Here is a 25,233-nt window from a genome sequence, read left to right on the forward strand (position 1 = left end):
AAAAGAAAATTTCAATTCGAATCCTAGTTATCTCTTGCGTTTAAGTTTTCTCCTACCTTGGTATTTAAACGATTTGTTGTTTTTGTGAGATTACAAGAAACATGGGCGATAACTCCGAGAATGCCGCACCTACTCATGCCAATGGACAACAACACAACGAGCTCATGGCCATGTTAGCCACCATGAGAGAAGAATTGAGGGATACGCGTGAACGCGTCGCAAGACTCGAGCCACCAGCTCACCGAGCACCGAATCATGTATTGCCTCAAGCTTGGAGGAACGTGCGTAATCAGGCCGAGGAGATTCCACCTGATCCTGATTAAGACAGTATGCCTGAACTGGAGGAGGATCTTCCACCTGACCCCATGTGTAGGCAACATCCGAGAAGACAAGACTCGTTGCAACACAACCGGCCGCGTGAACGAGAGCCCAGAGAAGTTAATCATGATATAAAACTAACGCCACCAACTTTTGCAGGGAAATCCAATCCCGAAGTTTACTTGGACTGGGAACGGCGGTTAGAATACATCTTTGACTGCTATGGTTATAGTGAGAACAAGAAAGTGGCCTTAGCCACGGCTCAACTCACCGATCATGCTTTAGCATGGTGGGATCGCACCGTAGCTGAGAGGAGACGCCAAGTCTTTGGGCCAATACAAACTTGGCGCGACATGAAGTACCTCTTACGACTCAGGTATGTTCCAGAACACTATCACCGTGACTTACAGAAGCGCTTTCGTAAGTTAACTCAGGGAACAAGGAGCGTGGAAGAGTACTTCGAGGAGTTTGAGAAACTGTTGAACTCCCTAGAGCTTGAAGAGACCGAAGAGGCCTTGATGGCTCAGTTTGTGGACGGTCTCCAAGAAAGAATAGCCCGCAAGGTGGAGAGAGTCAAGTATAGTGGCCTCCACTTGCATCTTTCAGTTCAGGTGGAACAACAAATCAAGCGCAAAGCCTCGCTAACAAACCGCAACCGCGGTAGCCAGCCGTGGCAAGCTAGCTCTAGTCGAACCATTGACAAGGGCAAGGCCATGGAAGTTGATTCACGTCTCAAATCAAAATCCACCGAGGCACCAAAGACCAATCGACCGGAACCAGGTAAGTTTCAAAACACTAGTCAAGCTAGAACACGCGATATAACCTGTTTCAAGTGTCAGGGACGAGGGCACTATGCACGAGACTGTCCAAACCAAAGGGTAATGATCATCACCCCGAGTGGAGGATATGAATCTCAAGATGAGCCTGAAGAAGAACCCGGGGACAATGAAGAGAATGTGGAATATCTTGATACTGGTGAATATCTCTTAGTGACTAGAAGAGTCTTAAGTGCGCAAGTTCAGCCCGAGGATCGGATCCAACGAGAGAACTTGTTTCATACGCGATGCACCATTAACAACAAGGTATGTAATATTGTTATTGATGGAGGTTCATGTACTAACGTGGCAAGCAAGTTCATGGTAGACAGATTAGGACTGGAAAAGACCAAGCACCCGAGGCCATACAAATTGCAATGGCTTGACGATGCCACCGAGCTCAAAGTAACCGAACAAGTCACGGTTCCTTTTAGTGTGAGCAAGTACAAAGACGAGGTCCTTTGTGATGTTGTGCCGATGCAAGCAGAGCATCTTTTACTAGGCAGGCAGTGGCAGTGTGACAAGGCTACTATGCACAATGGCCGCACCAACTTCTACAGCTTTACACACCTTGGTCGCAAATACAATTTAGCACCACTCAGTCCCACCGAGGTCCACGAGCTTCAGAGCGAATGCAACAAGAGACTAAGTCTTCTAAATCCGCATTATATATATGTACTGGTGAATTAAACCGCGTTTGGAGTGCCAATGGCACTATGTTATTAATGTTCTTCAAAGAATGTCTTAGCGCAGGGTTAAAGGAACTTGAGCTCCTACCCGAAGTAGAGGCCTTACTCAAACGGTTCGAAGATGTGTTTCCCGAAGAGATCCCACCAGGGCTACCACCCCTACGAGGAATAGAACATAAGATAGACCTAGTTCCAGGCCAGCCGTTACCAAATAAGGCAGCTTACCGAATGAACCCGGAAGAAAGCAAAGAGCTCGAGAGACAAGTGCGAGACTTGATGGACAAGGGCTATATACAAGAAAGCCTCAGCCCCTTTGCCGTGCCTGTGCTTTTAGTGCCTAAAAAGGATGGTACCTGGCGTATGTGTGTGGATTGCCGGGCCATAAACAACATTACTATCAAGTATAGGCACCCCATTCCGCGTTTAGACGACATATTGGATGAACTTAGCGGCTCCACTATCTTCTCCAAAGTGGACTTGAAGAGTGGGTATCATTAGGTCCGAATGCGTGAAGGAGATGAATGGAAAACGGCTTTCAAGACCAAGCAAGACTTGTACGAGTGGCTAGTCATGCATTTTGGCTTAACTAATGCTCCAAGCACCTTCATGCGACTGATGAACCAGGTTCTTCGAGAATATATAAGTAAATTCGTAGTTGTAGTTTATTTGATGACATACTTATATATAGTAAGAACCTAAGAGATCATCTCACACACCTTGAACTAGTACTCAAATCACTTCGCAAGGAAGGCCTTTATGCTAACCTCAAGAAGTGTTCATTTTGTACTAACCAACTCGTGTTTTTAGTGTTTGTTGTGAGTGAACAGGGTTTACAGGTGGACGAAGAAAAGATCAAAGCCATACAGGAATGGCCCACGCCCACCACCATCGGTCATGTACGGAGCTTTCATGGGTTAGCCAGTTTTTACCGGCGATTTGTGAAAGATTTCAGCACCGTGGCCGCACCACTCACGGCTGTCATCAAGAAAAACGCTCCATTTAAGTGGGGAGCAGCTCAAGATGAAGCGTTTCAGGCCTTAAAGAAAAAGCTCACTCAAGCACCCATTCTTGCGTTACCTAACTTTGATGAGATGTTCGAAGTGGAATGTGATGCCTCCGGATTGGGAATCGGAGCTGTACTGCACCAGAAAAGGAGACCAGTGGCGTATTTCAGCGAGAAACTCCATGGAGCCACCCTCAATTATCCTACCTACGATAAGGAGCTGTACGCACTGGTGAGAGCATTGGAGACATGGCAACATTACTTGTTGTCCAAGGAGTTCATCATACACACTGATCACGAGACCCTTAAGCATTTGCGTGGCCCAACCTCACTTAAACGAAGGCATGCTAAGTGGCTTGAATTCATAGAGACCTTTCCCTATGTAATTAAGTACAAAAAGGGCAAAGAAAACGTGGTAGCTGACGCTTTATGAAGACGCCATACGCTTATAGCGACCATGGAGACCAAAGTTTTGGGCTTCGAGCACATCAAGACGCTATACAAAGATGATCCTGAGCTTAGCGAAAACTATAACGAATGCTGCAAAGGCCCCACAGTTTTTTTCTATATACACGATGGTTTTCTTTTTAAAGATAAACGTTTGTGTATTCCACAGGGATCAATGAAGGAACTAATGCTTAGTGAAGCTCACGGTGGAGGCTTAATGGGACACTTTGGGGTGGATAAAACTCTGGATGTCATGATGGACCATTTATATTGGCCACACATGAAAAGAGACGTGGAACGGTTCTGTTCAAGATGTATTCAGTGCCACAAAGCCAAATCTAGATCACACCCTCACGGTTTATATATGCCTCTGCCTATACTTAACGCCCCTTGGGTAGATATTTCGATGGATTTTGTCTTAGGCTTACCCAAGATCAGGCACAAGGACTCCATCTTTGTCGTTGTTGACCGATTCTCTAAGATGGCCCACTTTATACCGTGTGAAAAGATGAACGACGCCACACAAATAGCCAATTTTTTTTCAAGGAGGTCGTATGTCTACATGGGATTCCGAGAACAATCATTTCAGACCGAGACACCAAGTTTCTCAGCCATTTTTGGTGTACTTTGTGGAAAAAGTTAGGGACCAAGCTCCTCTTCTCCACAACTTGTCACCCACAGACCGATGGTCAAACAGAAGTGGTAAACCGAACCTTATTTACGTTACTTAGGGCTGCACTTGGTAAAAACATGAGCACATGGCTCGATTGCATTCCTTTTGTAGAATTTGCTTATAACCGTGCTAGGCACTCGGCTACAAAGCTATCTCCTTTTGAGATAGTTTATGGTACTAACCCTCTTTCTCCAGTGGATCTTAGACCTATAGCACAGGTAGACCAATCCAATCTAGATGGATTGAGACGAGGAGAGTTGTTTAAAAAGTTATATGAGACGGCGAAATCCAATATAGAAAAGAAGACCGAGGTCTACAAGAAAGCCGCATACAAGGGCCGAAAGGACGTCTCATTTGAGCCAGGAGATTGGGTCTGGTTACACATGAGGACAGAAAGATTCCCTGGTCGGCGTGCTTCCAAACTATCACCGCGAGGTGACGGTCCATTCAAAGTTTTGAGCAAGATCAACGATAATGCTTACCGTTTGGATCTTCCAGGTGAGTATAACATTTCACACACTTTCAATGTGGCTGACTTATCTTATTTTGATGCAGGTGAAGAAATTTTGGGGTCAAAACCTTTAGAAGAGGGAGGGAATGATGTGGACATCGACCCTAAGACCTTACCGGAGCTAATGCCATCAGTCCAAGACGGGGCCATGACACGCTCCAAGATTAAACAGCTCAGAAATAGATACAATAGGGCCTTATATATCTTCATCAATTCACTAGAACCAGATGACTCGTTGTTGCCCGACCTGAATGTCACATACGGCTTAAACGAGTTTTGCGGCCAAACCGGGGCCGAACACTTGGGATCCAGGAATGACCCATCAGACGACCGAGTCTCTCAGGCCAAAATGGTTATCTCTCGACCAATTCTTGATTTAAATGCTAACAGTCCGAGCAGAATTTCATTTTCAGGTTTAAAACTTGAAGAACAAAGGGATGACTTAAAAATAGCCGATACGCAAGAAACTTTGGCCGAGACGCGAGAGGTTTTAGCCGATAATTTTGATCCACCTCGGCAAGCCCAATTTGACGAAGGAATTTGTCGTACTGAACTTGGTATCACTCGACCAAAATCGCCAGCTGAATCCAACGCTCGAGACGGAAACAAGTTTGCCCGAGCGGATAATGAGATTGCCGAGCCCATATAAGATTTAGCCGATAATTCAAAGACACCCGGGCTAGAGCCACCAGACGACTTGGAAACCTCCAACAAAGGTAAGATCTCTCGTCCAAGTCCATATTCTGAGGCTAACGAATGTGGAATCTTGTCCCACCAACGAGCAGATTTGGAGATGCTTCACAACACACCACCCGGACCCGAGAAAGGCCAAGAAGACCAAGGAACTAGGACGGAGCATCAAAAAGCTTGGGGACCTGAAGACAAGGACTTAGCTGCATTGGAAAAGCACTTAGAAGACTTTACAAGAAGGTTCCAAACCAAAGACACCACAGCCTCAAGCTCAGCCATCACAACTACACAAGCGGCCAACCGGAGCTCTTCACACCAAGGTAAGATTTTCAATTATTATATCGTCCTTGCAGGTGATCTCAGCCCCCACAACGACTAAGTATCACATCAAAAAGGCACCAATAGTTTAGTTTCAAGAGTCTGTTGCAAATTTTCCATATTTGAGTTTAATGAAACGATGAGTTTATGTTTTAAGCGTCTAGGTTCATTTCTTGTAATTTTACTCTAAATGTCCTGTTTTTTTTAGTCTTTCCATTTTTGTTTCGAGTCGAACCCTAGAAGGTTCAAGCTAACAGACTGTTTATAAAGTCCCACACGCAACTTTGTAGTCCGCAACCTTTTTTCCATTATCAATAAAAGAACGAACTTTCTTCAAAGTTTCCTGAGAAGCGGCTTCTCAACTTATTCATTGCTTCCTTGTGAGATTCAAACAAGCATGAACCCCTGCACCGTATCAGAGAGTAACCTCCCCTCTGTGTCGTGTATTCACTCCGCCAGCACACCACCTCCAGATCCCACACTAGAGGGCGACCGCCTGCGTGTCAGATCCCCATCTATCGACCATTCACCGAGCCAAAAAGAGAGCGACTGCCTGCTTTGTCTCACCACCACCGTGTTATCCGTGAGAACCCCCTGGTTCTTAGAGCATATACATCAGGGGATCAAGAGGGGTTCATGGCACTGTTTTTGAGACAAAAGATCTTAATATTAAAGAGACAGTATCATCCCGACGAACCTGAAGAGACGGTATCATCCCAAAATGAAGCATTCTGATTGGTCGAAAATTATAATATTCGAATTAAAAAAAACAAAACTAAAACCAAAAAAAAAATGTTATTATATTCTGGTGAACCTCTCTCTTAGGAGTTCACTGATGTACATGCTCTTACATCACTATTATAGAGACCCTATATTATATTTATTGTTATGAACTTTTTATTCATATGTATATACCCTTTTTTCTATCCCTGTAAAAACATGCAACAAAAATAAACATTTAGCATTGGTTCTTTATAATTATGAGGGACACAGAAAATAAAATTTTAAATAGTTATAAAGAATCCAAAAGCTCCTTAGTCCATATAGAAGAAAATAGCAACTATATATATATGCAATACAGTTACAAAGAACCTAAAAGCATCTTATTATAAAATATGGTGACTATATATGATGCAATATAGTGATACTTTTTTGGTTCTTGTAGTGAAAGGCATATAAAGGAATAGTTTTATTATAGTAGAAAATAATTGAAAGCTGATGTGGATCTATCTTCTTGCAGTTAGATTGTATTGCTAGAAACTTGCCTATAAAAAAGTCGCGGTTTCGATGGAATATCTTCCCGAGTTAAAGTAATTTTACAGTACTACTACCATTACATGATCATATACCTTTCTAAGCAAAAATTGTTGAAAAAAATCTGGAGTTAGGGTGAAGATTTTTACCCATCTACTTTCTTAAACTATAGTATATATATGTCTCATATTTCTACGTTCCGTAGGTACAAATCTTTTGGCCTCGGTTACAATGTCTTTCTTTTTTGCTCTAGGGCATGGACGTCCTGAATGGCACAGTAGGAGTTGGCTTTAAATTCGTTTGACATCACTCACACATGTCCTAGTCAAAACCTTTTTATGTGTCATTTCATTTTTGTCTTGGCAAAAAAACTCTACCAAATCAAGGTGAAAACCTAAAAACTTAATGGTAATGGTAGAAGTAGAACATAAATAAAATAGGTATATAGTTGTAGCAGTGGTTTACATCAACTTGCGGAGTTACTATAGAAGTTCCTTAAGTGACAAGTTTGCAGTGAGAACTAGAAGCTACCTCAGTACGTAATCTGCCGAAACAAGTGGACCAAAAAGGATTCGACAGGTGGGCAATGGTGATACTCATCGCCTAGTTCGGTGGAAGAAGAGGCCACGTGGAGTCAGTTAAGAGAAGTGGTGAGTGATTCGCTGTCGATGACGTGGGAAAAATCGTAGAATTGGCCCATCACCTCTCCGTTACCTCATACTCAGTTACTCAAAGCCACTAGTGTAAACTTTCCTTATTTGTCACTTTTGTTTTTGTTTCATGTGGCTTGTTTCTTTCTATCTATGTATGTTGTCTAAAGAAAATGTGACTTTTTCTTTCATCATAAAGTTTAGAAACAAAATAGAAATATTCATTGAACTTAGAAAGATGATTTTTTTTTTTATTTTTTAGAGTTTTTTTTCCTGATTTAGTCAAACATTTTAGATCATAATGTATAAAAGTGTTTTATTAATTAGGAGCTTAAAATTTGTAGGGTAATAATTATTTTGTGAATTACGAGATCTAATCTACAATTTTTAATAATTAATTTATTAAATTGAAATTTCGACCAAAAATATCTTTTATTAAATTAAAATATTTGATACTTTTAATTTCAAAGAATGTCTTTTCTAATTTACAAATCATAGATTTTTTGATAAAAAAAATTATGGTACGTATCAAAACAAAATTCTACAAGTGAAAAACAAAATTAAAAAGGCACTACCGAAACCAAAAAAATTGTGGCCTCTCTACATTTAACTCTTGTTTCTGTAACCTTAACCACACATCATCGACACAGCTTTTCCCGTCTCTCTCTCTCACTTTCAAGTTTTCATAAACCTCTCTACGACCTCCTTCTATGGCGGCAGGACTCTCATTAATCACATTAACACTCAAACCACTCAACCGCTCTTCCTCTTCCTCCACTTCTCGTCTCAACCACCCTAGACCCGCCGCCGTTTTCCCTCCGTCTCTCCGATTCAACGGCTTAAAACGCCGGAAGATCCTCACCGTCTGTTTCGTCGTCGAGGAACGTAAACAGAGATCTCCCATGGACGATGACAGACCGGAAAGCACGAGCTCTCTCGAGATCTCGACGACGTTAAGGCTTTTGCAGAAAGCGGAGAGGAAGAAATCAGAGAGATTCACTTATCTAATCGCTGCTATTATGTCGAGCTTTGGTATTACTTCCATGGCTATCATGGCCGTTTATTACCGATTTTCCTGGCAAATGAAGGTAATAACATAAACACATTAAAAAGAAAAATTCAATATTTTTCTTCAGAATTTTAAAAGTTGAAACTCAAGTTTTGTTTCGATTTAAAAGGGAGTGAAGTGTCTGTGTCAGAGATGTTCGGTACATTTGCTCTCTCCGTTGGTGCTGCCGTAAGTTCCAAGTTCTTCTTAATACTACTAGATTTTTTTTTTTTGGTAATGTAAAGTTTTATTCTATAAAATAAAATTAAAAACCCCTTTTTGAAAATAAAGAATCTAAATCTGAAATTCATTTCACATTTTTGTAATTTGTTTGGAATTGAAGGTTGGGATGGAGTTTTGGGCAAGATGGGCTCATAGAGCTTTGTGGCACGCTTCTTTATGGAACATGCATGAGGTGATTGAATTTTTCCGGTTTAATTATTAATGCAACAAATTACAAAATCTTGTTTTCTTTGTGATTGATTTTTTATTCGGTTTTTGTTTTGTGGTAGTCTCATCACAAACCTAGGGAAGGAGCGTTTGAGTTAAACGATGTGTTTGCTATTATTAACGCGGTTCCTGCGATTAGCCTTCTTAATTATGGATTCTTCAATAAAGGACTTGTTCCTGGTCTCTGCTTCGGTGCCGTAAGTCCTCCTATCTCCTTAGACAATATCCGAATCTTTATAAAAAAAGGAAAGTAAAAGATGATAATAGAACAACAATTGTAATTGGTCTTTGACTCTTTTAAATTTATCTTAATATTTTTATTTCACCGAAACCGAAAGTATTCAGTGGGTTTTTCCACCGTCCCAAAAAGATGGTTTAGGTGAAGTCAATTAAACAATGATTGTTGTAAGATAAATTTTATCTATTTTTTAAATAGATTAGATTTAAAATTCGTTGACCTCGGGTTGAACCGGATTAACTCAGTGACCCAAGAGACTTTACGGTTCGTGTTTTGGGGCTTGATGAGTCTCTTACCGGATTGGTTTGGTTTATATGGGTTTAGGGATTGGGAATAACGGTGTTTGGAATCGCCTACATGTTCGTCCACGATGGACTTGTGCACAAGAGATTCCCTGTGGGTCCCATTGCCAACGTTCCTTACCTCCGAAAGGTCGCCGCCGCTCACCAGGTTTGGTACCATAATCCAACGTTCTTAACTTAATTGTTCTTAATTCCATAATTACTATTACATTATATGCTTTAACAGTATTTATCTAACGATGATTTTGTTTTCAGCTACACCACACAGACAAATTCAAAGGTATACCATATGGGCTGTTTCTTGGACCCAAGGCAAGAATCTAAAACCCCTTTTTTAAATCGCAAACAAGAGAAACCAAGTGATATAATTAATATTTTTTTGTTAACTTTGTTTGTATGTTTTGGGAGTGATGCAGGAAGTGGAAGAAGTGGGAGGAAAAGAAGAGTTAGAGAAAACGATAAGCCGGAGAATCAAACTATACAACAAGGGTTCCACCTCTTAATAGCTTCAACTCCAATTTTACTTCTTTTGTTTTTTGTTTTTTTGTTTTTAATCTGGTTTGACTAATAAGTTGTTTTGGTAAATATATATGTATTTAAAAAAAAAATGAAAGTAGAAGAAGAGCCACGCTAATTAGCATTTGAGACTGCATGTCATGTCTCTTGAGGACAAATATGTAAGTGTGTTTTATAAGAAGAAGGGTCTCTTTTTGAGTCATGTCATCTTTGGCCATTACAACCTGATTGAAAACAATTGACAATAATAGACTTAAATAAACTTCATTCACTAAATTAATTGACAATAATCAAATTTATTTATTTCTTGAATGAGTTTTCGATGCAATGTTTAGTTATGTAGGTTATTAGTTGCAACAACAGATATCAGGATCGTCCCAGCCAACACATTGGCCAATTTGATATCCTTTGCTGATGCAAGCGGCCGTACAGTCCCTAACCAGTCCACATGGTCCAACGCATTCTGTTTGCGCTTCTATTTTCTCTTCATTTCATAACAAAACAAAAAAAAAAACTGAAATATTAATATATATCTCATAATTTGTTATTTGAGTAGAAAAAAATTAAATGTGCAGCTCATAGACGAGACGGCCTAACCTGAAACCAACAAAAAGATGAAAATTATTGAAATAATCACGACGAAGCTCATGAATCCAATCTTGTAATTCATTTTCGTTGTATTGTCAATATACCAGCAGTTTTGTTTTGTCTCGATCGAAATCTACTTTTTTGCTCTTTCTATAGAATGTTTTTTGTCCTACAGGATGTTGTTGCAACTTAAGAGTTCCTTTTAATGATACTGCAAACTCAAAAAGTGACTAGTATTAATTGATTTTGACTGGTACAATTCAATTATTTTATTGCCAATCTAAGGAGACAACTTTGATTCTCTTAGACATGTTTTACATGCAATGACATGATTCTACGAATGTTTAGTCATTACACTTCAAACATCTAATACTTTTAGTAGAAAATTGAAGTCATGGGTCTTCCACACTGAATCTCAGACAAATCCTCCCAGAAAAATACAATTTTTCTAATTTATTATCATGAAAAGTGTCTACAAGTGGTCAAGAATGACAGAAATTGCAGTGAAAAAACTCTAATTTTAAGTAAATTCAGAGTGAATCTTTCAACCACTAAATTACCACTATTTGGTTGACAAAGTTTTCGAATGCCAAAACAACCTGAAATCCCATTCTATATCATTTTCTCACGCCTAGCAAACTCTTCACAACCAAATAGAACTAGGTCGAAGTTTTGATCAAATGTGGACTTTCAATTGAGAATCGATTATGAGTGTTACTTTTTACATAACAATTTTTCGTTTACTTTTTTTTTTACATTTTTGGATGCGTAGAGTTTGGTTGGCCAGTCCATCAAGGAGTGTACTATAGGATGTGGTTGACAAACTGTTATCCATTATTACTGTTAATAAATGGAAATCTGATTTATTTTTTTGAGCAAAACCAAGCTTTAATTAATCTGAAAAATGCAGGAAGTCAACTTAACGATTAATAATATCAATATCATGAATATGATAGTAGTTTTAATGATGTTAGTCTTCGTTACTTAAAAATAAAAATTAGAGATGATTTTGCTGGAGGTACCCTCATGTTGTTAATAATCACAAATCCAAGTATAAAAACATTCTCCAAGATCCACACCCGTTGATAGGCCATAAGTCATCATCTCCCTCTTAATTATTTTCTAAAACTTGAATTGAGCAGAGAAATAAATTCTGATGTAGATAATTTTAAAGAGAAAATCAATGACACAATAGACAAGTTGGGATACTGATACATATACATCGTCTTGATCTTAAAAAGAAAAGGATTAACGTTTCAGAGTAGAACAACAACAATAGAATTATTATTTATTAAATGTTATTGATGATTTTCAGTACATCTAGATATGAAACGTTTAATGGTTGCAACAACAGTTATTGGGATTATTCCAGCCAACGCATTGGCCAGTTTGGTATCCCATCTTGATGCAAGCAGTCGCACAATCAGCAAGCATATCACATAATCCAATGCATTGTGCTTGAGCTTCAACTTTCCCTACGTATCATCCAGAACCAAAATAAATAAAAAGACTGATAGATAACTTAAAACTTTATTAATATAATTTTCATAGTTTGCTATTACCTACAACCATGAGAAACAGGATGATTATTGAACAAATCATCACAAAGCTCATGAAGCCAACCTTACAATTCATTTTCACCGTGTTTTCAATACTCAATATATCACTTTTGTTTTTTATATCTGTTCATATGAGTTCTCTTTATAGGTTTTAAGACTCAAACAAAATCTGCTTTGTATTAGTTTTGAGAAAGCCATTGCTACTTCTGCAGCGATCCGAGCTGAGCTAGAGAAGAAGAAACAAAAGAAGAAGGAAAGAGAGCAAGAAATAGCAGATGAAGAAGATGAAGAAAGAAACTCATCAGCAGATGCTGCAAAGATGAAGCAGGAGAGAAACAAGCTTGAGCGTATCAAACAAGCAGAGAAGAAAAAGATGCATATAGAGAAAGCCATTGCTATTTCTGCAGCCATCAGGGCTGAGTTACAGAAGAAGAAGCTAAAAGAGATAGAGGAACAAAGGAGAATTGACGAGGAAGGTGCCGCCATTGCAGAGGCTATTGCTCATGCTAAACCAAGAAACGGGTTTCAAGGCATGGGATTATACATCCAGTCTCGACTCTAATCCATGGTGAGTGAGCGATCGCATTAGGTCTAACTCTTTTTTTTTTAATGTTTCAAAGTTTGATATAAAAGGTCTATGAACTATTAGTATATTTTTTAAAATCAGCAAACCATTGATCTATTATTTATTATTATTTAACTTTATTATTATCTAAGTTTATTATGCAATTTACTCTCTTAAATTTAAGGTTTATTTTATTTTTATTAATCAGTACTATAATAATACTAAAGATTTTCTAGATGTTAAGATATCAGATTCTTTTATGATTTTAAAAATATATGATATAAAAATAAATTGTTAGCTACACGAAATATGTATGGTAACATACATCAAAAAACATAAAATACATAGATACCATTAAAATCATTCAGTTTGTTATACTATAGAATAATCAAGGTTCAAATTGCAATTCAAAAAAATTAATCGAATTTAAGAAAAAACAATCACAATTATTATCATAATCAACCCTCATGTTTAATCTAAATAGTATATAATTACCATCCACCCAAATGATTAATTCACATGTTTGAAAATTGAAATTTAATTTCTGAAAATTGTCAAAAAAAACCTGAACTTTCAAATTTCAGCCATTTAAAGCATGAACTATTTAAATCATAAATTCTGGTTGATTTTAAATTTAAATCCCGAACTTTTGTTAACTAAGCCAAAAAAGACACGATGTTAAATTAATAAACGGAACAAACTAACAAGATTAAAATCTGTTGTATATCACGTTTTTAATAAAAAATAACTGTTTTTAAAAAACTTAAAAATACCATACTGGAATCCGAACCTATGACCAATATCGTTGAATGTATGCACTTTACCAACTGAACCAAACAAAATATTTGTGTAAAAATAGCAGATATAATTTAAAACTACACAATTTGTCAATCCCAGAATATAAGCAATCTTCTTTAGAAAAATCGGAGATTATTTTCCAAAAGAACAATCTTCCAAAAGATTGTGACGGCGATCCATTGAAGCCCAATTAAAAATCAGTTCTCAGAAGTATCAGTATCGCTGGGATCACCATTGCTTCGACTTCATCAACTCCTTGGCTATCGGTGAACCTGCATCATAAATCAGGGTTTAAAATTCTAAATACGGATCTGAGAAATGACATTCTAAGTAGATCTAAGGAAAAAAGGACATTCTAAGTAGATCTGATAAGGAAAAACTACAACTCAACCAGAGTCGTCATCAAATATCTCACAATATCAGTTCGCTGGGAAAAAATTATAGAAAAATTCAGATTGTGTAGTTTCATAATAAAACATATCTGTAATTTCTAAACATAAATCATGCTTGCCTCATTGGTAGAAGGGATGTCTACGATTACCATGGTCTTGTGTTGGAATAGCTATGGTATCGTTTGCTCGTTTTTCATTTGCATATAATTTATCATTTGCATCTAGATGATTTAAATATAAAAAACATAATATTTGTTTACGGTAGAAAATAAGATTTTACGTATTTGACGAGAAAACGAGTTTTTACGTTTTTTGACGGGAAAACGAGATTTTAAGTTTTTTTATAGGAAAACAAGATTTTACGTTTTTTGACAGAAAAACGAGATTTTACATTTATTTTACAGAAAAACGAGAATTTACGTTTTTGACGGAAAAATGAGATTTTATGTTGTTGACGGAAAAATGAGATTTTACGTTTTTGACGGGAAAACGAAATTTTACATTTTTGACGGAAAAACGAGATTTTACATTTTTGACGGGAAAACAAGATTTTACGTTTTTGATGGAAATCTGGCGGAGAAATAAAATTTTAAGTTTTTGCGGAAAAATATGATTTACATTTTTTGGCAGAAAATATGAATTTATATTTTTGGCAAAAAGATTTTATATATATTTTTAATCGGAACAAAATTTCAAGTAAACAAAATTTTGTATTAATATTTATTATTTCTTATTTTTTTGTATTATTTATTAGTTTTTGTTAAGTATATTTTTGTCATTTGATTTTTTAGACTGAATCATGTTCATCCAAATGCTTCAAATAGAATCAGTTGGATGAATTTAAAATTTATTCATAAATTTATAAATCATCCAGATGATCCATCTAGATGATCCATCAAGATGAGTCGATTAATGATACGAATCTCCTAAAATTAGACACACTTGGACGATGGAGGTTGATAAATCATTGGTTATATCGGATGCACAAAATAGATGTTAAGGCATGAGAGTGGAGACTCCCGAATATCCCTAGGCCCAAACTCGCAATGATCGTCTCGTACAAGGTGATGGCTTCACCAAGTTAAGAGCTCGCGGATCTAAGATGATTAGGCGTGAGAACTAGGTTCCCAAAAATCCTGATTGCCCCTAAACCGATTTGAAGGAACACTCAGGTTTGATGGGTCGAAAGCTGCGTTGAGTCCGATGAGAAGAACTCAATAAACCAAAAAAAGAAGATTCAAGAGGCTGACCACCTTAAAATCAAAAATAGTTCTAAAAAAAACAAAGAGAAAATCTCAAAAATTTTATTTAAGAAAAAGTGAATGAGTTCCAAATGAGAGTACAAAGGCCTCATATAGAATGTGAAGTAGCTCAAGGGTTACTCTTAGGAAATTACAAAGAAAATAAATGCTAAAGACTAAAAACGTTGACTGACTCTTCGGTGGACTCAAAAATGACTCTTGGACTGCTCCACTGAAAATGACTCTTAGGCTACTGACCATGAACCAGACCGTAAACGAACCTAGATCGAGAGACGGGCAATGGACTTAACCTCGTTAAACCCCATCCGGTAAATCCAGTGGGACAAATCCGGATGTAACGAAAATAAATATTAAGCCATTACCCAAACCAGATTAGCTACAGCCTGCATTCACAAGTATGGTCACTCCTTTGAGTAATGCTGGGTCGTGTGGATAAATCCTGATCCCATCAAGTAAGGTCTGGACCGCTCCTGCTAGCTTCTTGGTCTGGGAACGAGTCATTGGTTCTTCCGGTACGGTCAAGTGATCTTCTGGAACCTCGTTTCCAGCGTCTGTTCCATTCTCCGGGTCCATAATCGTATCAATTAATGCACTTAATCTAGATGATCCATCCAGATGAGCAAACGAACAGGCTATACATTGTTTTAATTTTTTTTTTATAAGTAAAAATTTTTAAAATGACGCCATTTAATTTATCCAACGAATTTGAACCCTGTTAAATTGTTCCGTTATTGATTTAGGGTCATATCTTTTTTGGCTTAGACAACAAAAGTTTAAGATTTAAATTTAAAGTCAACAAAAATTGATGATATAAACTATCCAGATGATAATTTATGTTTTAAATGGCCGAAATTTGAAAGTTTGTGCTTTATTTAACAGTTTTCCCATAAAAATATGCTCAGGCAATACACAAACGATACTAAAAACATATACAAATACAATCAGAACGTAATCATTTAATAAATTTAATATTTTTCTATATATAAAAAGGGTTCATATATAATATTTTGACGAAGATTGTTAAAATTATTAAGACGGGCATGTATACATCTAAATCCAACAAGGTGGAAACAGATTGTTTACTGACCATCACAGTAATAATTGGTCAGTCTCATATGATCTTTTTGCAAGGTTATGGGGTAATAACAACATGGGATTTTCTATATTTTAAAGTCTGTTTTTTTTTTTGTGTTTTGTTTTTTCAACTTAGTAATTTATTGAGCCTTTGGTTATTGGTTTTTTATTTAATCTAAAATTTTGTTCAAATTGCAAAAAGAACTATTGCTTATATTTTAATTAAATTTAATTATATTTGGTTGAGTTTATTAATTTCATTTAGATCTTCTATATATATTTTTCAAAACATATATGAAAAACATTGATGTTATTTTTGAAGCAAATACCAAGATTAAATTATTTTTATCTTGGGCCTGGCGCATAATTAGACGGATTACTACAACAACATGCAAGGTAAGCAACACACTGGCCGAAAGAATAACCATAGGGTGCACAAAAATGAATGCAATCGCCCCTTTCACGAGAACATGCTCCAAAGTAGCATTTCGAATCATCCTTCTTTTTTATATCATTACCTATTTATTAATAAAATTATAAAATCATTAAATCAATATGTACATTTAAAAAGGATGAAATCATGTCCATGATTATAAAGAAGGTAGGGGAATATGAATAAATCAGTACCTGAAGTACTAACAACTGTTGTACGACAATGAACAGAAGATATGATGAAAAAGATAATGAAAACAAATCCGACTAAAGTTTTCATGGTGAGAACAATTGATTTTTATGGTCTTTTTTGTTTACACTTTTTTGATTGAGTTTACTGGCTATATATATAGTAATACAAACATACATAAAAAGTTATTTTCATGGTCAAAGTTGATAAAGAACTTAACAAAAGTTTTTTTTTTGAAAAAAATATAATCTTCAATTTAGTTACTTGTAGAATTACAGTCAAAAGAAACACGTGTTTACAAAAAAAAAAAAACACACACACACATAGAATAATTTTCTTACCTATTTACGTTTTAACATTAGTGAGATGGTATTTCTTTTATACATAGTTAAATATATTACTTGTTTTCTCATATTAAGTTAATTAACTTGTTGAAATAGAATTTGAAAAATTCAATTCTTGATGAATCAAATCATGAAGAATCCATGGAAGAACAGATGACCTCTTTGAGTCCAGAACAGAGGAGCTTAAGAGAGAGCTCAAGCCCACCAAACAGAAAGAATCGGTCTATTGAAGACATTCTACTCACTACTTCTTATATTGATGTAGAATACTCTGCAATAATTGAAGGATGCTACAGAATTTCAAAACCAATATTGTTCGATGCAATAATTGAAGGATGCTACAGTGGTTGTGAAGAATTTCAAAACCAATACTTTTCGAAGAAGCTGCTAAACACTCAGAATGGACAGAAGCCATTGAAGAGAACATACAAATGATAGAGAAGAATGACACATGGGAACTAGTAAAAAAACCAGAAAACAGGATTGTTGTTGGAGTAAAATGGATATATCGACTAAAGACTGATGCAAAAGGAGATGTGGTAAAACACAAAGCAAGGTTAGTTGCCAAGGGATTCACTCAACAACATGGTGTAGACTATCTAGAAACCTTTGCACCAGCTTCAAGACATGAAACCATCAGGTTACTTCTTGCTGTTGTGGTTCAAAAAAAGATGGAAACTGTTCCAACTTGATGTTAATCTGCATTTCTAAATGGAAAGCTGGAAGAAGAGATATATGCTGAGCAACCTCTGGGATTCGAAGTGGCAAGAAAAAAAGATCACGTCCTTCGTCTTCACAAAGCTTTGTATGGCTAAAGGCTAAAGCAGGCACCAAGAGCCTGGTATAGTAGATATGATGAGTTCTTCCAAAGAGAAAAATTCAAGAGAAACGAGAATGATCATGATCTATACACTAAAGAAACGAATGGGAAGTTACTTGTTGTGTGCATTTATGTAGATGACCTCATTGTCATTAGAGATGATGAGAGTATGGTGGATGAATTCAAGACAGCTATGAATAATGAATTTGAAATGTTTGATTTGGGTTTACTAAATTATTTCTTAGGAATGGATATTGTGCAGAGTCAAGAGAGAATATCTTTGTCACAAGAGTGTTATGCAAAGAAATTACTGCAGAAGTTGAAGAATGCAATATCATGTCTACACTGATGGCACCCCAACGACGTTATCAAAATGAGGAAGATGAAGAACTTGCAGACAGTAGAGTCTATAGAAGCCTAGTGGGAGACTTGTTGTATCTGACAGCAAATCGGCCTGATATAATGTTCTCTGCATCTTACTTGTCCAGATACTTAAAAAGCCTAAAATCATACATCTCAAGGAGGCCAAGAGAGTGCTCAGACACATAAAAGCAACAATTGGCATGGGCTTTTTGTTCACTAAGGTTACAGAACCAAAACTGATCGGGTGCTCAGACAGTGATTAGAGAGGATGTAAGGAAGATATGAAATCAATAACTAGTTATTGTTTCAGCATCAAACCAGCAATCTTCACATGGCAAACGAGTAATCAAGATATGGTTGCTCAATCCACAGTCAAGGCAGAGTATATGGCATTGTGTGCAGCTGCAAACCAAGCTCTATGGCTAAGACGGTTACTTGAAGACCTAATGATCATTTTTCAAGAGAGAGTACCTATCTATTGTGATAGTCAATCAGCCATAGCTATTGGAAAGAACCCAGTTCAGCACAGAAGAACCAATAATATTCAGTTTAAATATCATGTGGTTAGAGACAATGAGAAGAACAAAGATATTCAACTCAAATTCTGCAGGAGTGAAGAACAATTGGCCGATACATTCACCAAAGCCTTGGCAGTTCAAAGTTATAAAAGAATTCGAAGTAAGCCTGGTTTGCGAGAGAAAATGGCAAGTGGATGTGTTGAGTAATGCCATTTTGGACTCAACCCAAACTGAAAAACCTAACTAATGAAGTTTAGTTTGCTGTGTAAGACAATTATTGAAATAGTAGCAAGTGTAGTTGTTTTTTAAGAGTCTAAGACCATCTCCATCGCAGAGATGTAGTGGGATATAAGGATTTTGAAGTAATTAAAATAAACCAGAAAATTAGTAAAAGCTTATATCCTGAGTTGATAACCTCTTGCGGAAGAGTTTCTCTTTCTTGAGTATATATCCACGTGGCGGCTTTTAATTGGAAGAAGCATTTTTTGGATTTGGGCTTAAAATCATATATGGCCCAATAAAAATCTCAGCCCAACCACATTTCTTGTGTTTTTCATCCATCTCCTTGTCGATGTAAGAGAGTCGACATCGTCACCCTAAATCAGAAAAAGTCGACGATTTGGAGTTTCGGGGATCAGTCTTTGATGGAGAAAATTGATCGGTGATGGAGGATGAAATCGATGGAGCATGCGGATGGACGAGCTAAACGATCGGCGATGAATCAGCACAGAATCGGAGCAGCATAGTGCGGTATAACATCGACCATAGAAATGCTTTTTTAATGCCTGAGTCTTTGCATAAATCTTCTCCTGTTTATGTATTTGAATGCTTTCAGGTTTACGCAGAAGGACCCGCGAGGCCCACAGGAGGAGCAACAGCTATTGCTATGTTGATAGGACCAAATGCTCCTATCGTTTTCGAAAGCAAATTGAGAGGAAGCCACATGGCTCATGTCTACGACTTTTACAAGCCAAATCTTGCTAGCGAGTACCCGGTAATCTTCAATGCATCATCTCTAAGTATTTTGATACAGAGAATTGAAATTCTTATTCGTTATCGTTTCTCGTGTTCTTGTAGGTTGTTGATTGTAAGCTTTCACAGACATGCTACCTTATGGCTCTTGACTCTTGCTATAAACATCTATGTAACAAGTAAGCACTGTTGCGAAAACTCAGTTTCTTTCTTCTGGTGGTTTGTGTGACTCATTTCAATTCTTTGGTTTTTTTGCAGGTTTGAGAAACTGGAAGCAAAAGAGTTCTCCATCAATGATGTCGATTACTTTGTTTTCCATTCTCCATACAACAAAGTAATTACTTTACCCTCCAACAATAGTTTTGCTCTGCTTGAACTGTCTCTTACAGTTGCCTAATATGCCCAAGGAGTACATTGTTCGCCTTCTGATGGATAGGTAAATATGCTAAACTAAAGTGATACATGACTTTCTTTTGGATTGAATACAATAGTTTCACATTTTTCTTTGTTTGTAATTTTTTTGTCTTGATTATAAAAGGAGAGTGTTAGTTTTAGTAAGCAAATGTAGCAACTATTTGCATTTAACTGCTGGAAGTTTAGATGGCCATAATGTGCTTGCAAAAAACGATTAGGTAGATACCTTTGTGAGAATAGATGCAATTGTTACAAAATAGTGGTGACAATTTTCCGATTGTTTAATATAAAAGTTAACTAATGCATGTGGTTTGTCCGCGTTCACTAGCTGAACACATGATGAACATGCTTCACTACTTATTTTTCATCTAGACTCTTTCACTTTCTTAACATAAGAAATTCTTTTGCTCTAGTTCTACGATTATGAACCTGAATAAGCTTTTGATGTATTGCAAGAGCTATTCCTTTTGTAAGCATTATGATATGTGAAATTTTGATGTTTACCCAGAAAACATAAGTCTGTTATGGTCCTAAGAAGCAATCTTGTTGTAGGTGGTATCACATATCGTCCATAACAACATGCACGTGATGTTGATGGATTGACGCATTTTCTTACTTATGCTGACAATAATGCCGTTGGTTATTTCGTCAAGCAGGTTGGTGTATTTCATAATACCGTTAATAAATGTTTGTTAGTAGTTTGTTAGGTGAAACAATTAAAGGTGTAGTTGAGTTTAATGCTTGGTTCGTTTACATGACTTGGAACTTGTCTCTGTTTTTTTTTTAGGACAATGGAGGACAAATGGAGAGCAGCTCTTTTCAAGGCCCATCAATTTTATTGATTCCGTGATGTAAGGTAAACCTTTCCTTACTCTGGTTTGCAAATTTACTTTGTAGGAGATAGCTTTTATATTTGTTTAGGATTTGTTATAAATTCTGGTTAGCTTTGTGATAAATGCTCTGGATAGCTTTTAACTTTGTTAGGTAAAATTCTTGACACACATTAAAAAAATTATCAATGCTTGAGTGTTTGTTAGGTAACGTTGTAGATGATGTTAATGCTTGCTTGGTAAATTAACTTCAACATTTTCTGCTATTTAAAACTCAAACAGACTCGGTAAAAACACATAATCACAAACACAAACTTCTTTCTTCTAAACACTAAAACCTTAACTCGCTAAACACTTACCTTTGTTCTTCTAAACTTTGTTCAAAAAACACACTAGGCTAGAAAATGGATTCCACCGATCCCTTGAGTAACCCGCATGGCTTTGTTAACCTCTTAACTAGTCAACTAGTTAATGATGGTTACTCGCCATGTGCAGATAAACGTAGGGAAAGAAGACAGTGGTTACCAAAGGAGGATGTGGCTTTGATCACCGCATGGCTAAACACCTCAAAAGATCCAGTGGTGGGGAATGAGAAAAAGGCTCCTGCGTTTTGGAAGAGGATACAAGATTACTTTAATGCTAGTGAGGAGCTCGCAGATTTGCCAGACAGAGAGCTCAGTCATGTTAAGCAGAGGTGGGGTAGGATCAACGATCATGTTTGTAAATTTGTGGGGTGTTACGAAGCTGCTCGGAAAAGTCAGTCATCAGGCCAAAACGAAGACGACGTGATGAAAGCAGCACATGCTATCTTTTTTAACGATTACAAGATTAAGTTCACACTTGATCATGCATGGCGTGAGTTACGGTATGACCAAAAGTGGTCCTCGGCTTCTAAGTTGAAAGGTGGGTCAAGCTCGAAAAGAAGGTTGGATGAAGAGGACGAAGAACATTCATTTAGCACTCAACAAGACACTCAACCTCCTGGAGTAAAAGCTTCAAAGAAAGCTTCTAAGCAGAATGGGAACAAGTCAGCCGGTGGTAAAGAAGATCTCATCCTGTTACAAAACATCTGGGATATCAAAAAAGCAGATTTGGACATGAAGGACAAGGTCTCGAAGAACAAGGTTCTACAACAACTTCTTGCCAAACCAGAGCCACTATCTGAAGTGGAAACGGCTGTTAAGAACAAGTTGTTGCTTGAATTGTTGTCTTAATAATTTTTTATGTGTCATTTGTGTTTTTAACAACTTAAATATCTGTTTTAATGAAGATGAATTATTATTAGTTGTTTGGATGTCTTTGAATAAGTTTAAATGGTCATGTGAATTATTATTACTTGTTTGCAGGAATCTGTGCTTTCTTATGATGACAAGTGGCTAGTGCATTCATCAAGGGGCAATGTACTTGTTTGGATGTCTTTCAATATTCGATTTCTATTTTCAATATTCGATTTCAACGTGGAAGACAAGGGTCCATTTGATGTTGTTGTCTAGTATTGTAAACCACTATTTTGTAATATAGGTCCATTTGCTTTTGTTTTGTAGTATTGTAAACCCACATATTTGTTAGTGGATGAAAACCACAAACGTGTAACATTATTGTAGGTCATTCCCTTGTTATATATATGCAGACATTTCTCTTTGTTATTGTATCAAACGAACTCAAAGTCTTTGTTATACAATTCAAGTTCTCACAAACTCAAACTTTTAATTTTTCTTTGTTGATCATTGTAGACAATTCTCTTTTATTCAAATTCTATTCGATCAAAACCCTTTTTTCGATTTTCTTGTTTAAAAAAACACTAAAAGGATGGCATCTTTATCAAACAACAATAATAGTGATGATGATGGATCGTTTGAGGAAAATATTGAAGAAGCTTTTGATCGACAAATCAACAATATGTTAGAAGCTGTTCTTGATCGGCAAGCCGCAAGAAGGCAAAAGAAGAAACGAGCATATATAGAAAGAAACCGTGAAGAAAGGCCACAACCGTTTATGGAACGACTATTTTAGTGAAGATGCTACATACCCTCCTCATATATTTCGACGTCGTTTTAGAATGAACAAGCCTTTGTTCATGCGTATTGTTGATCGACTCTCCCAAGAAATTCCGTACTTTCAGCAAAGGAGAGATGCTATCGGACGGGTTGGTCTCTCTGCACTACAAAAGTGTACGGCAGCAATCCGTATGATGGCATACGGTTGTGCGGTTGATGCGGTTGATGAATACCTCCGACTTGGTGAATCTACTGCAATTAAATGCTTGGAAAAATTCGTACAAGGAATAATACAATTGTTCGGAGATGAGTACTTAAGAAGACCCACCCCAGCAGATCTTCAGCAATTACTCGATATTGGAGAGGTACGTGGATTTCCCGGGATGATAGGAAGCATAGACTGCATGCATTGGGAGTGGAAGAATTGCCCTACCGCTTGGAAAGGGCAGTATACACGTGGATCAGGAAAACCGACAATTGTTAGAGGCGGTAGCATCATATGATCTTTGGATATGGCACGCATTTTTTGGACCGCCAGGTACTTTAAATGATATCAATGTTCTTGACCGTTCACCTGTGTTTGACGATATATTAGAAGGAAGAGCCCCAAAAGTGAATTATTGGGTCAACGGACACAAGTATCGTATGGCGTACTATCTCACCGATGGTATTTATCCAAACAGGGCAACATTTATACAATCTATTAATCGTCCTCAGGGTGAGAAAGCAAAATGCTTTGCAAACCTACAAGAATCCACTAGAAAAGATGTCGAGCGAGCTTTTGGCGTCTTGCAAGCTCGATTTGCTATCGTTAAAAACCCAGCTCTTATATGGGATAAAGAAAAAATAGGTCAGATTATGAGAGCATGCATCATATTGCACAATATGGTAGAGGAAAATGAACGAGAAAATCGCACTCAGTTTGATGTATCTGGATTCCAACAAGTAGAAGGAAGCAGAACTTCACAGGTGAATATGACGTTTTCAACGAATATGTCTACAAATATTAGCAATATGATCGGCATCCGGAATGAAATTCGTGATAACGAAATACATCACAGATTGAAAGTCGATTTAATTGAGCATATTTGGCAAAATTTGGCTAATTACATGTATTTCTGATTTTAATAATGCTTTTATATATATTTTGTATAATCTTCATGTTTTGACTATTATAAATTATGTGTAATGCAATAAAATTTGGTTTACGGATTGATGTCGGATGATATTACAAATTGGACCAGAAAATATGTTCACATCGTTTTGGATTTTAAAAGAATTTTTTTTATAAAATTAGCCCATTAACTCAGCCCATTTAACATTTTAACAACTCTTAATAAGTATGAGGAATGGACTTAAAAAATAGAGAAGAGGTTCTTAATTTTTAAAGATGTCAAATTTATTATTAAATAATGTTTAACAACCCCTCATGAGTATGAGGGGTGGAGATGCTCTAAGTGAAGTAGGTAATTGTTGGTAGGAGTAAGAGAGATTCAGAGAGTTGTTGTGTTAGTTTTTCTATAAGGTTGTAAGAGTGTTCTTTTGGGAATCATGAAAGAAAGAAATGAAAGAAAAATTTCTAAAACTAAATCTTTCAAATCCGCAAAACATCAAATGAAAAACAGAACAAGTAAAACAAAGTAAAAACAACACAAACAAGCTCAGCCAATTGTTAGAAAAGGGAAGAAGAAGAACCAAGTGAAAGATGAAACTGACCCAATCAAACAAGCAGAGAAGTAAAAGAGATGTCTCGAAAAAGCCATTGCTACTTCTGCAGCTATCCGAGTAGAGATAGAGAAGAAGAAACAAAAGAAGAAGGAAAGACAGAAAGAATCAACAAATGAAGAAGATGAAGGGAAAAATGATGCAAAGATGAAGCAGGAGAGAAACGAACTTGAGCGTATCAAACAAGCAGAGAAGAAAAAGATGTGCATAGAGAAATCCATTGCTACTTCTGTAGCCGTCAGGTCTGAGCTAGAGAAGGAGAAGCTAAAAAAGCTAGAGGAACAAAAGAGATTGGACGAGGAATGTGCAGCCATTGCAGAGGCGGTTGCTCTGCAAGTCTTACTTGGTGAAGACTGTGATGACTCGTATCGAATCATGCTAAACCAAGAAACGGGTTTCAAAGCATGGGACTATACATCCAGTTTCGACTTTAACCCATGGCGAGTGAGGCGATTGCCCTGGGTTTAA

General features: G+C 36.9%; 5 protein-coding genes across 5 annotated transcripts; 4 read left to right on the forward strand and 1 right to left on the reverse strand.

Moving 5' to 3' along the window:
* Positions 1-329: 329 nt before the first annotated feature.
* Positions 330-2,320, forward strand: LOC112086510. Its single transcript, XM_024155469.1, has 2 exons — positions 330-1,782; positions 1,887-2,320. Exons 1-2 carry the CDS (start codon positions 330-332, stop codon positions 2,318-2,320), a joined length of 1,887 nt encoding a protein of 628 aa, XP_024011237.1.
* Positions 2,321-8,061: 5,741 nt separating this feature from the next.
* LOC18017690 (beta-carotene 3-hydroxylase 2, chloroplastic) lies at positions 8,062-10,124 on the forward strand. Its single transcript, XM_024156203.1, has 7 exons — positions 8,062-8,456; positions 8,528-8,605; positions 8,760-8,831; positions 8,929-9,063; positions 9,429-9,554; positions 9,662-9,718; positions 9,823-10,124. Exons 1-7 carry the CDS (start codon positions 8,079-8,081, stop codon positions 9,907-9,909), a joined length of 933 nt encoding a protein of 310 aa, XP_024011971.1. The 5' UTR covers positions 8,062-8,078; the 3' UTR covers positions 9,910-10,124.
* Positions 10,125-11,845: 1,721 nt separating this feature from the next.
* On the reverse strand, positions 11,846-12,145 carry LOC18017692 (putative defensin-like protein 73). The gene is made up of 2 exons (XM_006401746.1): positions 12,073-12,145; positions 11,846-11,985 (listed from the first exon to the last, which is right to left on the reverse strand). The coding sequence occupies exons 1-2, from the start codon at positions 12,143-12,145 to the stop codon at positions 11,846-11,848; spliced, it is 213 nt and encodes a 70-aa protein (XP_006401809.1).
* A 55-nt stretch (positions 12,146-12,200) lies between these two features.
* On the forward strand, positions 12,201-25,233 carry LOC112086511 (histone-lysine N-methyltransferase, H3 lysine-79 specific). Its single transcript, XM_024155470.1, is given in 3 exon segments — positions 12,201-12,217; positions 12,253-12,562; positions 24,775-25,233. Coding segments are annotated over 3 exon segments (786 nt in total).
* On the forward strand, positions 19,365-22,730 carry LOC112086675 (hydroxymethylglutaryl-CoA synthase-like). Its single transcript, XM_024155652.1, has 8 exons — positions 19,365-19,577; positions 19,663-19,821; positions 19,905-19,978; positions 20,058-20,133; positions 20,207-20,235; positions 20,766-20,869; positions 21,001-21,069; positions 22,390-22,730. Exons 2-6 carry the CDS (start codon positions 19,714-19,716, stop codon positions 20,800-20,802), a joined length of 324 nt encoding a protein of 107 aa, XP_024011420.1. The 5' UTR covers positions 19,365-19,577; positions 19,663-19,713; the 3' UTR covers positions 20,803-20,869; positions 21,001-21,069; positions 22,390-22,730.

The sequence above is a fragment of the Eutrema salsugineum genome, unplaced genomic scaffold (genome assembly GCF_000478725.1).
Source record: "Eutrema salsugineum unplaced genomic scaffold, Eutsalg1_0 scaffold_2, whole genome shotgun sequence".
NCBI lineage: Eukaryota > Viridiplantae > Streptophyta > Magnoliopsida > Brassicales > Brassicaceae > Eutrema > Eutrema salsugineum.